Source organism: Echeneis naucrates, chromosome 23 (assembly GCF_900963305.1).
Source record: "Echeneis naucrates chromosome 23, fEcheNa1.1, whole genome shotgun sequence".
In the NCBI taxonomy this organism is placed as follows: Eukaryota; Metazoa; Chordata; class Actinopteri; order Carangiformes; family Echeneidae; genus Echeneis; species Echeneis naucrates.
Genome location: NC_042533.1, coordinates 6977569 through 6989643, shown reverse-complemented (window position 1 = coordinate 6989643; position 12075 = coordinate 6977569). Strand labels below are relative to the sequence as shown.

Here is a 12075-nt window from a genome sequence, read left to right as displayed (position 1 = left end):
CACAGTAAATGACACAATTAAATGTGTGGATGACTGTCTTTGGACCAAACGTTGTCAACATGTTGTGATTCCCAGCAGATTAATGAAACACCACGTCTCCCCTGTTAGCTCTGAGGGACTTTGCCATGTTTTGGTCTGCAACCATTATGCTTTCACCTCATTTATCCTCCGTTCTAATTGTCGTTCTTTTTGTCTCTTGATCCTGAAGGTATGCCATAAAGATCCTGCTGAATCATGCATTCTTCCAGGAGGAGACAGGGGTCAGGGTTGAACTGGCAGAGGAGGATGATGGGGAAATGATCGCCATCAAACTTTGGCTCAGGATAGAAGACGTCAAGAAGCTCAAAGGCAAAGGATTATTCTATTTGTGTCATCAAATTTAAATCTTTTATTGATGAAAATAGGAAAAGAACATAAAAATTCTTAGTCTATGTCATGATCAGTACTGTATAAAATAACCAATAAGGATATTTACATTACATCAGTCCTAATTTGGTAAAAATTACTGTGTAGTTATATTTTTTGATTATAGCTGTCGCACATGCTAATCTTATCAAACTCAAACTTACTGTATTGAATGAATAATTTGCTTTCAGGCAAATACAAAGACAACGAAGCCATTGAATTCTCTTTTGACCTGAACAAGGATGTCCCTGAAGATGTGGCTCAGGAAATGGTATGTGTGAAGGGCATGATGATGAAATGAAGGGACGGGTGATGGTGTGGGTGAAATGATGGATTCAATCAAAAGAAACCAGAAGGACAGACAGATAGAAAGGAAGTGGTTTATGTACAAAAGGCTAAATGGATGAATAGATTTTTAAAGGTTTGTTAAGAGTGTCTGTCTCACTTAACCAAACCTCTCAGGTTGAGTCTGGTTATGTTGCTGAGGGTGACCACAAGACCATGGCCAAGGCTATTAAAGACCGTGTGTCTCTGATACGACGCAAGAGAGAACAGAGACAGCTGGTACGGGAGGAACAGGAGAAGAGAAAACTGGAGGCAGAACAACAGCAGCTGCAGCAGCAGCAGCAGCAGCAACAACAACAACAACAACAACAACAACAGCAACAAGAAACACTCAAAACTTCACACACACAGGTTTGTAAAATTTGTCAAGAGGTTTGTCTGAGAGCATATATCATAAATGTAAACTCACCACACAAGGCTTTTCTTTTGCTACCTCAAGTTTAACCTTAACTTGTGTTTGTCAACAGGTGGAGGCAGAAGAGACAGAAGTGGAGCAACAGCAGCTTCACTATCAGCAGACTGGCATCTCACACACAAGTAAGACATACTGCAGTTAGGGCTTATAGTAGATACAAATGACCCCTGGATCATCAAATCCTAGTCAAGTTTTTCCTACATTTGTACAGTTGTGCCTGTGAAGATCTGTCAATAGTTAGATGCGTGGACTTGTATAAACAATTTATCTTCCTGTTTTAATCAAACAATATTTCAATGGTATACTCTTATCTTCACAGGCTTATGCAGACTTTTTATATATACACCTAACTTTGGCTACAACAACAAAACAAAACCAACTTTACCATTTGAAGAATAAATGGGAAAGACACACTCTATCTGTGATTAGCTTTCTAAAGTTAAAAGAAAAACAGCCAAGTTCCTCAACTTGCAGAAATGTAATTTCCAGTCAAACAATCTGAATTACAATGTGTTGAAGGGGACTCCTGAATTATTGTCCTTACAGCCTAAAAATACGGCCCATCCCATAATGGTCACAAAAAGGTTCCTGATCATCCACCTGCAAAATCCCAACAAACTCACTTAAACATCTAATAATAATTCATACCAGTGACATTAACATAAAAAAGTACGTAAAATGCACATGTAGACATTAATGTATGTTTAGGTCATTACTCGAGGATGGAGTACATTATTTTTTAAACATGTATGTATAATCAGGGAGAGGGAAAAATCTTATTTCCTAATATCTCAACATCCTTTTCCCTCTCAGCTGAAGGAGGTATGGATAGTGGCCAGGGTTCCTCAGTTTTCTCTTCAGACTGCCCCCACCTTGGCCAGCTGACCATGTCGTACAGCTGTCCCCCTTCCACCCAGCCCCCTTCCCAGCCTCAGACCCCTTATCCCGCCACCCCCTGTGCTACTACGCAGCAACACACAGGATACGCCCAGCCGCCACAGCAAATGGTGAGTGCTGATGTTGTCCTGATTTGACGTTATGCATGTGGAAGTTTGATTTGCACTTTACACACATCTCTACATGGTGCCGTTTTCACAGATGTGCTGAAAGTAACAGTTTTAAGTGAGCACAGCATTGGATTTTGCAGTGTGAGGTGAATTGGCATGATAATAATTGTCATACATCAGAGAATGCTGCTGGTTGGTAGAAGAAGAAGCAGGCGAGTACAAGGGGATTATTTCACTATTTTGCCCTGTGAGCTATGCCACATAGAGTACAGTCTGATGTTTAACTCTGTGTTCTAATTTGATATAGTTTAGGGGTCCTTAATGTGAAATGGTTTGAGAACCAACAATGGAGAGGATATCTGCTATTCACTCATTCCTGTTTCATCAACTCTGTCATTCACTCTGTCTTTATCCTCAAGATGTTATATATCGCAGTCCCTTAGTCCCACCATTTTATCACCCAGCCCCTCTTCCTTTCTCCATCCATCAAATATCTTTGTACTATACGTTAAAATCAGTTTTGCCTTTATGGTGCCTCATATGTGCACCTAGCTGTTGCATTTGTTGTTCATTCAGTTGATGTTCTTTTTGATATAATTATCATGTTGTATATTTCTTTGTTTTCATATTTTAAAACTTTCATACATTGATATTTGCACCTAGTTGTCAGGACACTCATTCCTACTCATTATGGCTTGTTGATTATTTTTTTATGTACCTTCCTTCCCTCACTCAGGGATTGTGTCCTGAGGATACTCTCTGTTTTAACTAAAATCCTCAGTTACTGACCTTTAGTGGTACCAAGTACAATTTCTTGGTAGTTGCTAACAGAAAGGCAAGTATTACTCATGGAATTTTCTGAACAAGGCTTTTCAATTTGGTGACATCTTGACTGCAAATATTGTTCCCGATGACAGCACACACAGTGGGTGATTGTTGAACTGGGCAGTTATTTTATTTGTTGGCTGATTGAATAAGTCAGGTTAGGTTTTTTAGGCCTTCTTTTAGATCTGTCTTTGATGCAACATAAGATTTCGTAGTTGAGATCTTTTTTGGAGGCCACAGACTCTCACACTAACTTGATTCATTTTATGAAATAACCAATGAATATTTTAGACAGCCATCATCTTCTGCCCCCATGTGTTTATTTCCCTTTATTTGGTTTTACAGCATGTTGATTTAAGATACTTTTAAGTTTTACTTTTCATTGTTGTGTTTCACTTTGTCTTTCATTTTGGCTGTACTGCTTTTGGTCAAAAGGATTTATGAGTTTCTGTTATTGTTTGCATTGTCAACAGGATGATACATATATTGTAATAAGCAATAAGAAATTTGCTTTGGGAAAAACTGTAACTTCCTCTGATAAAGTCACTGGTGCAATGATCTTCCTTTCTCCCTCACTCCCTCACACTTAAGTAATTAAGTAGCTGTTATCTTATTTGTTCATTTATTTTTTTCCAACTATTGAGGCAAAATCTAGTCATGATTTCTTTTTTTTGTGTTTTTATTTTATTTATTTGTTTATCGTATATTCAAGTAAAACATGTTTTTTTTTTTAGTTGTTGTTGTTTTTTTGTTTTTTTTTTTTATCCCAGAGCTTTTGGGTTTGTTCTGTTGTTTTCTGTTGAGGTAATTTTTTTGCATTTTCATTTCTTTGTCTGTTCTCCATGTTGACCCCACCCTTCTCCATCACCCCTCCTTGACTTCCAGCCTGCATCGCGCCGTCGTCGAAGTCGTAGCATGTCCTTTTGCGTCCCCCCCTCCTCCTATTCTTTTTCCCATGCTCCTCCACCCTTGGCAGTTCCTCCAAAGCAGCCCTCCACCCCCCCTCCCAATCTGTCCCCCTCATCTTCCTACATTACCACCTCCCCCAGCATGCCTCTGCCCACTGAGAGGGATACATTCGCTGGCCGCCTGTCCAAGGCCCTGGAGACAGTCCTACCCCTTCACTCCGCCTCCTCTCTGCCCAGGGCCAGGCAGCGGAGGGCCAGCCTACCTGCCCTGTTCTCCACCCCTGTAGGTTCACAGTCTAAATCACCAGGGGCCACAGTGGTGGTGAGAACCAGACAGAAGGAGAGAACAAGAAAGATGATGGTCATGGGCCACACTGGTGTCTGTAATTAGACAGATGGATGGATAGATTTGATTTAAGGTCAAATTAAGAGATAAAACACCTTTTGTATTTATTGTCAGTGAAACTCATGACAGAGTAATATTGTGCTGTTCAAATGCCAATAATTAGTTCTAACTGCTCAATGGCAAAACCAAATTCATATATTAATGAATTTATTTTAGTTAAAAAAAAAAAAGCCTTTTATTGATTGATTGATTGATTGATTGACAGGACATTTACATCTTCATGATTTTCATATGAAACTACTGTACGTATCAATGAAGTTTATCCTGTATGGACTGCGCCAGTGCAGCGCATTAGCCTAAAATCTGATTAGACAATATTGCATCAGTGAAATTGACTCGGTTCTAAATTTTAAGCATTCAAGCAGCACGTATTAGTAAGTAGGTTAAAATGACCTCTGCCTTTCAGACACTGGCGTGAGTCTGTTATACTCATCCGTTTATCCATCTTTCCCTCTCTTTCTTTCTCATCTCTCCCTCTAACAGACAACCTTGTGATTATGTTAAATACAGAATACGTTTCTTAACCATAAAATTCACTGAAAGATACAAAGGCCTAACATCCTCTGCATCTGTCATTAGGAACTCCTCATTTGAGTAATTTTGCTCACCTTTCTCCTTTCTGTAATAGAAGCCGCCTGGGCCCTCTAAGCTTATCTCACCTTTTCATGATCCAGTTTTGTAGGTATTATTAGAAGCTGATAGTGACGAGGTCTGAGGACATTCAGGTAGAGGGAGTCAAAGAAATGTCATTCTTCCCTCCAGATCTAACAAAACTGGAGTCTTCCAGTTATGTAAAACTATCTAATGTCTATTCTTACAATGTTCATACATACAATTTGTAAAAAGGAATACTTTTATATACAATTATCTTTTTGCAACCAAATCTTACATTCAGATTTTGTCTGAAAAACAAAAAAAGTAATTCTGTGTAAGTGCAAGTGATGCAGACCCATGTAATCCCCAACCCTTGTAAACATTTCTGTTTTTCCACATTTTCTTCATGTCTAAAGTCCAAGTTGCTGGTTTCATATCAGCATTTAGCAGGGACTAAATCAAAGAGAATTTCTTCGCAGATGCATCAGGGTGTTGTAGATCTTAGAGCCAGCATTTTGCCAGAGTTTCCTTTCTCTGCATTTCCCTCTCCACTATCTAGCTTCTTGTAAACTATCTGTGTGTCTCTCTTCCTGTCTTGCGTCTGTGTTGTCTGCCTTTCTACATGCTTTCAATCAGTCTATCAAACTGTCATTACCAGCTTTGTATCTTTGCATCACCAATATGCTTCATCTAAATAGTTCTTTCTATAGTTTTAGGTATTTTCTGTCCTGTTAACCCGTCCTGTCTCTAGATCGGAGAGAACGTATATCATTTTTCTCTTGGTATTATTTTGGAAGTATACTTTTTTGACTCTTTGACTATTTTCTCCATTTCATGTTGGCTATGGTTCTCGCTCTCATTTTCTGAGTTTCATCCTTAAATCCATTGTATCTCATTGTCGCAGCAGCATTCAATGCAACACCTCTACAGTGGAGGAACAAGCACAGGCGGAGGAGGAGCAGGAGGGAGCATTCCCCTCCCAGCTGTTCCTGACCCCCCTACTATTTTCTTCCCCTCCATCCCTGAGCGACCCATTTCCTTCTCGCCTCCACCCACTGGGCCTCCAAAGGCCTACAACACCCAGCGACGCAAGAGCACATCTATTCTTGAGGCACACACTCGACATTTCCAGCCTGCCTACACCCGCTATGGGAGCAGCCTGCACCCCTTTTCTGGGATGGAGGGTGTTGAGACCCCCTCTCTGTTCATGATAAATCCTGGATTTGCAGCAGCTGCTCAAAGACTTGGTGTTGGGGAGCCATTGCATCTCCCAGGACAATCTGACCCGAGTTTTTATGGCTATAAAGACATTAGAGCAGAGCATGATGAAGCAGTGAGGAGGTTGAGTCTAAATCAAGCTGCTTTACTGGACCATTATGAAGCCATGGCCTATGGAGGATACCCAATGACTGCACACCAACTTGGTCACCTGAGTTTCCATCAGCAGAGGCAAGCAGCAGTTGCTGCTGCCAATTTGGGTTTTGATCCTGGTCCCCCACCTCAAACAGGCTTCTTGCACCCTCATATCATGCAAAGAATGAGTGCACACAGTCCAATCCCTCCACCTTTGCCTCCCATTAGCTCATCCACAGGTGGCTCTGTTTCTTCTTCTTCATCTGAAGGCTGCTATCCTCCACCACAGCATGCTTCGCCATCTTCTTTCCCTATTTCTGCTCCTCCAGTCATGGCTGACGCCCCACCATCTACTGGAAGTGTTTTTGAGTTTCATTTAGCTGCAGCTGCTGCAGCAGCTGCTGGAGACCCAAGCCTCCTAGCATCCAGGCTGTACCGGGCCCGGAGAAGCTCCATGGACCTCCCGCTGGAGGACAGCACTGGGACTGGATCAGGGGGTTCAGGCACATATAGCCGTCTCCAGCCAGTGACAGAAGAGCTGTGTTCTTATGCAAGTCCTGAGCTCCCTTTACCTCCGGGAAGCCTTCTTCTTCACCATACAGGTGTAACCACAAAGGACAGAAGCCCTGAACCGTCAAGTGACTCTTTGGCCTCCTCGGATGCAGGAGAGTTCCAGTCACCTCCTCCTCCACCTCTCCTACCCCCATTTGACTCCTCAGCCGCTCAGTCCATCCCTCACTCATCCTCCACTGCGTGCTACGATTCATCAGGGGGAGTGCATCCCATAGACCCCCAGGGACATCCACCGTCCATGCAGAGCTTTCTCCCTCCCACGCCATCATCTGAGCTCCCGCTCAGGGGAGCATCATCTAATCATCTGGAGTCTCTGATCCAGAGTGCCTGGGCCCGGCATGGAGGGGTGGTACCAGCGCAGCCAGACATGACATATCATGAGTCACTGCTGGCAATGCAGGCTGCTAATCCTAATCTGGTACTAAGTTTAGACATTATAAACACCCCTAGACTCCTGGGTCAGTTACTATATTAAATGACACAGGTGCTTTTTCAGGAAAAAATTGCAATCTTAACCCTAACCCTGTCATTCATTCTTTGAATGTAAATTTAATATCTCATAGATAAAAATACACTCCTTATTGGAATATGGATCATATGGATATGATGTCATTCCCTCTTTGAATGTAAATTTAATATCTCATAGATAGAAATACATTCCTTATTTTCAAACATCCAAACTTGAGAGTTGTTGGAGAAAGTTGGAAATAGGAAGGTCAGCCAACAGGTAAAACTAATCATTGTAGAAAAAGTAAATAAGTTCATTTATAATAGTAATTTGACCTAGAGGCAGTTACACCAATCCCTGTTGTTTTTATACTCTACCCACCCAGGAGCCCAGTCTTTGGTTGTGATTTTAACCCCCTCCAGTCACATTGGTGCCACAGAGAGTCTCATGTTCTGCCTTCATAAATGCCACATTACTCATTCTTTGATAATGTTTTCTTTTCTTTCTTTTAGAAGAAGAATATATACAGAAATGTGCTGTGGGCTTTGTTCTACTCCACAAAACTGAGGTTTTAAACTGATAGTCACAATATCTGGCAAAGACCAAGACCACAAACATTTTATTTGAAGTCTCACATAAGAATCACTATTTTCAGTCAAGTAATAATTAAAACTAAAAGCAATATTCAGAAGGTAGTCTTTGAGACACTCTCTGTGGTTTTTGCTTTATAAGCAAACAGTCTAAGTCCCTCTATTCTTTCTTTGTTATATAATTTATTTATTTGTCGCTATCAGTAAGTAATATTTTGTGTGTATGTTCATATATGAATGTATATGACAAATGTGTGTTTGTGCAGGTATACTGTACGTATGGTATACTTGAATTTTCACTCGTACAAATCCAAAACCCAACTACCACTTGAAAAGCTATATATATGTACAGCTATTTATTATAGATGTCAACATATTAAATTATATTATCAGTTATGAGTCTACATTGAATTTCAGATTATGGAATATGAAAATGATGTGGTCAGGCTTTGTTGATTTGTACGATCAAACACACAGAAACATACAACAAAACCGAGGGGCTTAGACAAAGCTGGCAACATGTAACCGTGCGCAGAGACATTTAATTCATCTATGTTGGATTCTTTGTGTTGTGTTGTATTGTAATTGCTGATCTTGGTATATAGTTCTTTATTTTAGCATATTATGTTTCCATTTCCTGTTCAGACTGGAAATCAACTTCCCAGACAGGGTTCAAAGGTTGCGGTTGTGATTCATTAAACCCTTAGAATGCTGCTATAATCAGTATCATCTGTACATTCTGTGTTGTTTACTTTGAACCACTTAAGGTCTTTTTTTTAAATTTCTTTGTTTTCTGTCTTTGGTTTCATGTCATTTATCTTAAGTTCTTGATCTCTCTATTCATTTTATTTCTTACATTTCTGTGCTGTTACATTTATCTGACTGTCTCTGATGTTAGAAAAAGGTAGGTTGTAGTGTGTCTGGTGCAACTATACTTAACTGTAAGCTCCACACTCCACACTACACTGTGTGAGGTTGAGTTTCATGACAAGTATAGAGTTGTAAACAACCTTCTAAGGGTTCGAACCAACAATAGATCCACCACAACTGTCCGTACAAAGCTCATAGACCATTTATAGAATACAAGTAGGATAAGTATAACCCTGTGCAGCTTATGTTCATTAGACATGTACCATGAACAAAAAGCAATCAGAAATGATTGGAGCATTTCGAATTTGATCTAATCATCAAATCTATCATCATTATTTATCCCCCCCCCCAGACAGGCCAGAGTGATCTGAGAACTGACCAGATTTATTAGGCAATGAGGCAAATCACATATATATGCAATCAAAAAAATATAATCATGACTTATGTATCTCATTTTTTTATACTTTTTATTTTTGGGAAAATGGCAATAAGCAGTTTTAAATCTTCAATTTTGATTCACTATTTCAAGTTGAATGTTTGGTGTCCAGCTTCAGTGTGCTTCAGTGAATGTGTAACAGCCACTTATTATGACCAATCATTTAGGGCCTGACCTGCATGTGGAAACTACCTCCCCTATACTTACACCCTGCCTAACCCCACTTCTGTTCATGCTACACTACAAACTGTGTATATGTGCATATACATACAAGTAGGTTCTGGTGTGCAATATGTTGCCGGATGGATATGTAGATGCTGCGTCTGTGTGCATGTGAGCATACACAAGAAGAAAATCTCAACTAAAAACTGATCATTAGAGAGGAAACTGCAGAACTACCTTGTGTTTGCACTCATGTACAGTTTCTGATCCACAGGATACAAACAAGTTTTGACCGTTTCTTTTTTCCCTCTCTCCCTGTTCCCCATATCTCACCTTCATTTTACAACCTTTCGTCCACCCTGCCCATCTTTCTGTCATTTTCTTTCTTAAGCAGCAGATGCAGGTTTCCAGCCCCCAGCCTACAGCAGGACCTCCGCTAGTCCCTTCCAGCTCCCAGCAGGCTACCCCTGGGACCCCCCAACAAGTAAGACCACCATTAAAAACAACAGAGTTGTTCCCATTTCCCCTTATGTTCTCAGTTTTCACACGTTTGTGAGGCCTTGTTGCTTAAAACACACAAAGATAAACTGCAAAAATAGGTCTGCTCTATTTTTGTGCTTATACAGTAATAGCCCACATGTGAGTTTTCTCTTTGAAGTTATTGCTTTTGCTACAAGATAACCACTTTCCCAGAGCTGGCACTTCGCCTGCAGTAATACCACGGTCTTTTGAAGAACTGTTTTGTCCCCAGTTACACAATAGCTGGGAACTAATTGCATGCTTAAACTGATTTGATTGAGCATAAAATTGGATGTTAACTAGAGATCACATGTTTCAAGTCAGCATGAGTTGGAATGCAGAAATGCATGATTATATTCACCATGGTTGTGTAAGATAGATAGATGATATCATTAATATCTGACTTAGCAATTTTCTGCAGCTTCTTATCTTGGTCAGTAAATAATTTATCAATAAAGTGGATAAGATGACTGAATGCGATAAAGTGGAATCAATATTCTCTAGCTGACATTTTCCATATAGCCTTGGCTTCTCAAAACTATTTGTGATTACCTTGGGTTACTATGAATCAAATCAAAATATAATGTTGATGGGTCATTGTGCTGATGTTTGTGTTTCTCTGCAGGTGGTTAAATGCAGTCAGAGTAGTATATCAGTTCAGAGCCCCACACACTCAACTCTGCCACAGGCACCTGCACAGGTACAATGCTTTTCATTTCTCAATACTTAGACATCCCTAATGCAATTGAGCTGGTTCCAGTCCCTGGATCACAGCTTCTGGACTGAATTCAGTATCTGCGTTTTACATCCACATTCACTTTAATTTACTGACACGCATTCGGCCTACTTGTTTACACATAAAGTAAATATCTGAATGATTAAGCTGAATTGATTCATAAGAATCAACATGAATGCACTGTTGTTTTCCTATATATTCTACAGCAGATGCATTCAAATGTGAAAATCAAATCAAAATAAAGGTTATTTATATAGCGCCAAATGATAAAGTTACATCAAGGCATTTTACACATAGAGCAGGTCTAGACTCAACTCTTTATGGAGTTGTTAAACAGAGCCAACATATCAAACAGGGTCAACACAGAGACAAAGTTACACACATACGTGGAATTTCAACTTTTCAATAGATGTCCTTTTGACTTAAGTGTTTACATCAATGAAAAACTTAGAAAAGAAATTCAGAAATCATGTTGTTGTTATTCCTCATCTAAATGTAATTATTGCTCGTTTTGCATGTCCTTAATTGGCTTGTTTCTCACTTTTAACTTCATCATCGACTTAGTTTGTTTCTTCTATTTTTCTTCCCGTTCTCTGGCTCGTTCATTGGCATGCCACCTGTCTCTCACTGGGTTTGTTTAAATGTGTGTTTTTACGTGCCTGTTTTTATTTTGCATATGTGTGTCTTTCCTCGTGTTTTTATGGTTCGGATGTATGTGTAAAATAGTTTTATGACCTCAGTCCATCTCCCAGTATCGAGCACCTTTATTTTCTGTACCAAGCTGCTCAACTAGCTGTGATTCAGGTACTGTTATGTATCACAGTGTATGCGTTTCTATCCTAATGTATGTGTGTGTGTGCTTGTTTGCATCTTAGTGCACTGTGTTTCACAGTGATTAGCTTGGTGACTGTGTTTGTCGTGCCTGTGTTTTTGTGATTTTTGGACATAGTTTTTCCGGGAGTTGATGATTAGTAGCTGTCTTTTGTATTAACCACCTCACTAAATACGTGAATGAATGGAAATGGAAATGGGGTAATGTCTCCAGGGTCGAAACTGATGAAATGTGAAAGGCTAATGTGGGAAACGAGAGGAAAAGAAGAATCTTGTGTATATAGTTAAACAATTTAGTACGATATTTCATGTTGTTGTTTGTTGAGGATTATAAAATTAGTATCTCAAAGTATCACAAAATAAAAAAAAAAAAATCTGTTTTCAGCAGAAGACATGTAACGTATAGAGGGATGATAAATGTCATTTATGGATAGTCCCCTTCCAGTAACTGATAAAAGCAAGTTTGCTGCTTAAGTACTGTAACTGTAAGTTTTGTTTAAATGACAGCATATTCATAACATAACATAACTCATAAGATTTTTTCTCTTTTTTTTTTTTCCTTTTCTTTAACCAACTTTAGAATTGTGTTTTTCTTTACATTCTCTAAGAATCAGAGAATATGCCAATAACTGTAGTTGTACTTGTAACAACC

The 12075-nt window shown here is 39.6% G+C and overlaps 1 protein-coding gene across 5 annotated transcripts in view; it reads left to right on the top strand.

The window, feature by feature from the left end:
* wnk1b (WNK lysine deficient protein kinase 1b) overlaps positions 1 to 12075 on the top strand; it is a 77508-nt gene that overhangs the window by 44714 nt on the left and 20719 nt on the right. For 4 of the 5 annotated variants that reach the window (XM_029494719.1, XM_029494720.1, XM_029494717.1 and 1 more), the window contains exons 7-13: positions 209 to 348; positions 597 to 676; positions 868 to 1101; positions 1218 to 1287; positions 1979 to 2172; positions 9729 to 9821; positions 10482 to 10556. In XM_029494719.1, the coding sequence (XP_029350579.1) occupies positions 209 to 348; positions 597 to 676; positions 868 to 1101; positions 1218 to 1287; positions 1979 to 2172; positions 9729 to 9821; positions 10482 to 10556 (886 nt within the window). The remainder of the gene's footprint in view (positions 1 to 208; positions 349 to 596; positions 677 to 867; positions 1102 to 1217; positions 1288 to 1978; positions 2173 to 9728; positions 9822 to 10481; positions 10557 to 12075) is intronic. The other variant, XM_029494718.1, reaches the window with a different exon arrangement.